The 407-nt window shown below is 56.8% G+C and overlaps 1 protein-coding gene across 1 annotated transcript in view; it reads left to right on the top strand.

Annotated features, from left to right (window-relative positions):
- Positions 1-241: 241 nt before the first annotated feature.
- HOXD3 (homeobox D3) overlaps positions 242-407 on the top strand; it is a 2,741-nt gene continuing 2,575 nt past the window's right edge. Inside the window, exon 1 of the mRNA XM_008634843.2 lies at positions 242-249. Within this exon, the coding sequence (XP_008633065.1) occupies positions 242-249 (8 nt within the window). The remainder of the gene's footprint in view (positions 250-407) is intronic.

Below are 407 nucleotides of genomic sequence, written 5' to 3'. Positions count from 1 at the left end.
ACAGAATTAAAATAGAGGAGCTGACCTGCGACTTCCTTTATAGTGCAAAGTGAAGGGAGTGAATGGCGCCGGTTATACTTTAACTCTGGAGGAATCCGGGGAAAGAAGAAGGGCGGGTTTACAAAGGGGACGGGATTTTTCTGCCTCTGCCCGGCCGCAGCCCGGGCTCCATCCATCATGTCAACCGTGCACAGCCGTGCGCACGCGTGCCGAGCGGGGGGCGCGGGTGCACTCGGCCGAAATGGGCCGGTGGGTCTTTAGGGACACCAGCCAGCGCAGTTGCTCACTGAGAGCCCTTGCCCACAACTGTGCGGTCCGATCCAGCCAAACTCGAGCGGGAACGGTCCAAAGGCAACACAAAGCAAATAAAGCATGCCCTAAAATGCTTCAAAAGGTGGCCTGTATGA

Source organism: Corvus brachyrhynchos, unplaced genomic scaffold (assembly GCF_000691975.1).
Source record: "Corvus brachyrhynchos isolate BGI_N302 unplaced genomic scaffold, ASM69197v1 scaffold255, whole genome shotgun sequence".
NCBI classification, from domain to species: domain Eukaryota; kingdom Metazoa; phylum Chordata; class Aves; order Passeriformes; family Corvidae; genus Corvus; species Corvus brachyrhynchos.
The sequence above is the reverse complement of the archived record's forward strand: the minus strand, read 5'-3'. Positions and strand labels throughout refer to the sequence as shown.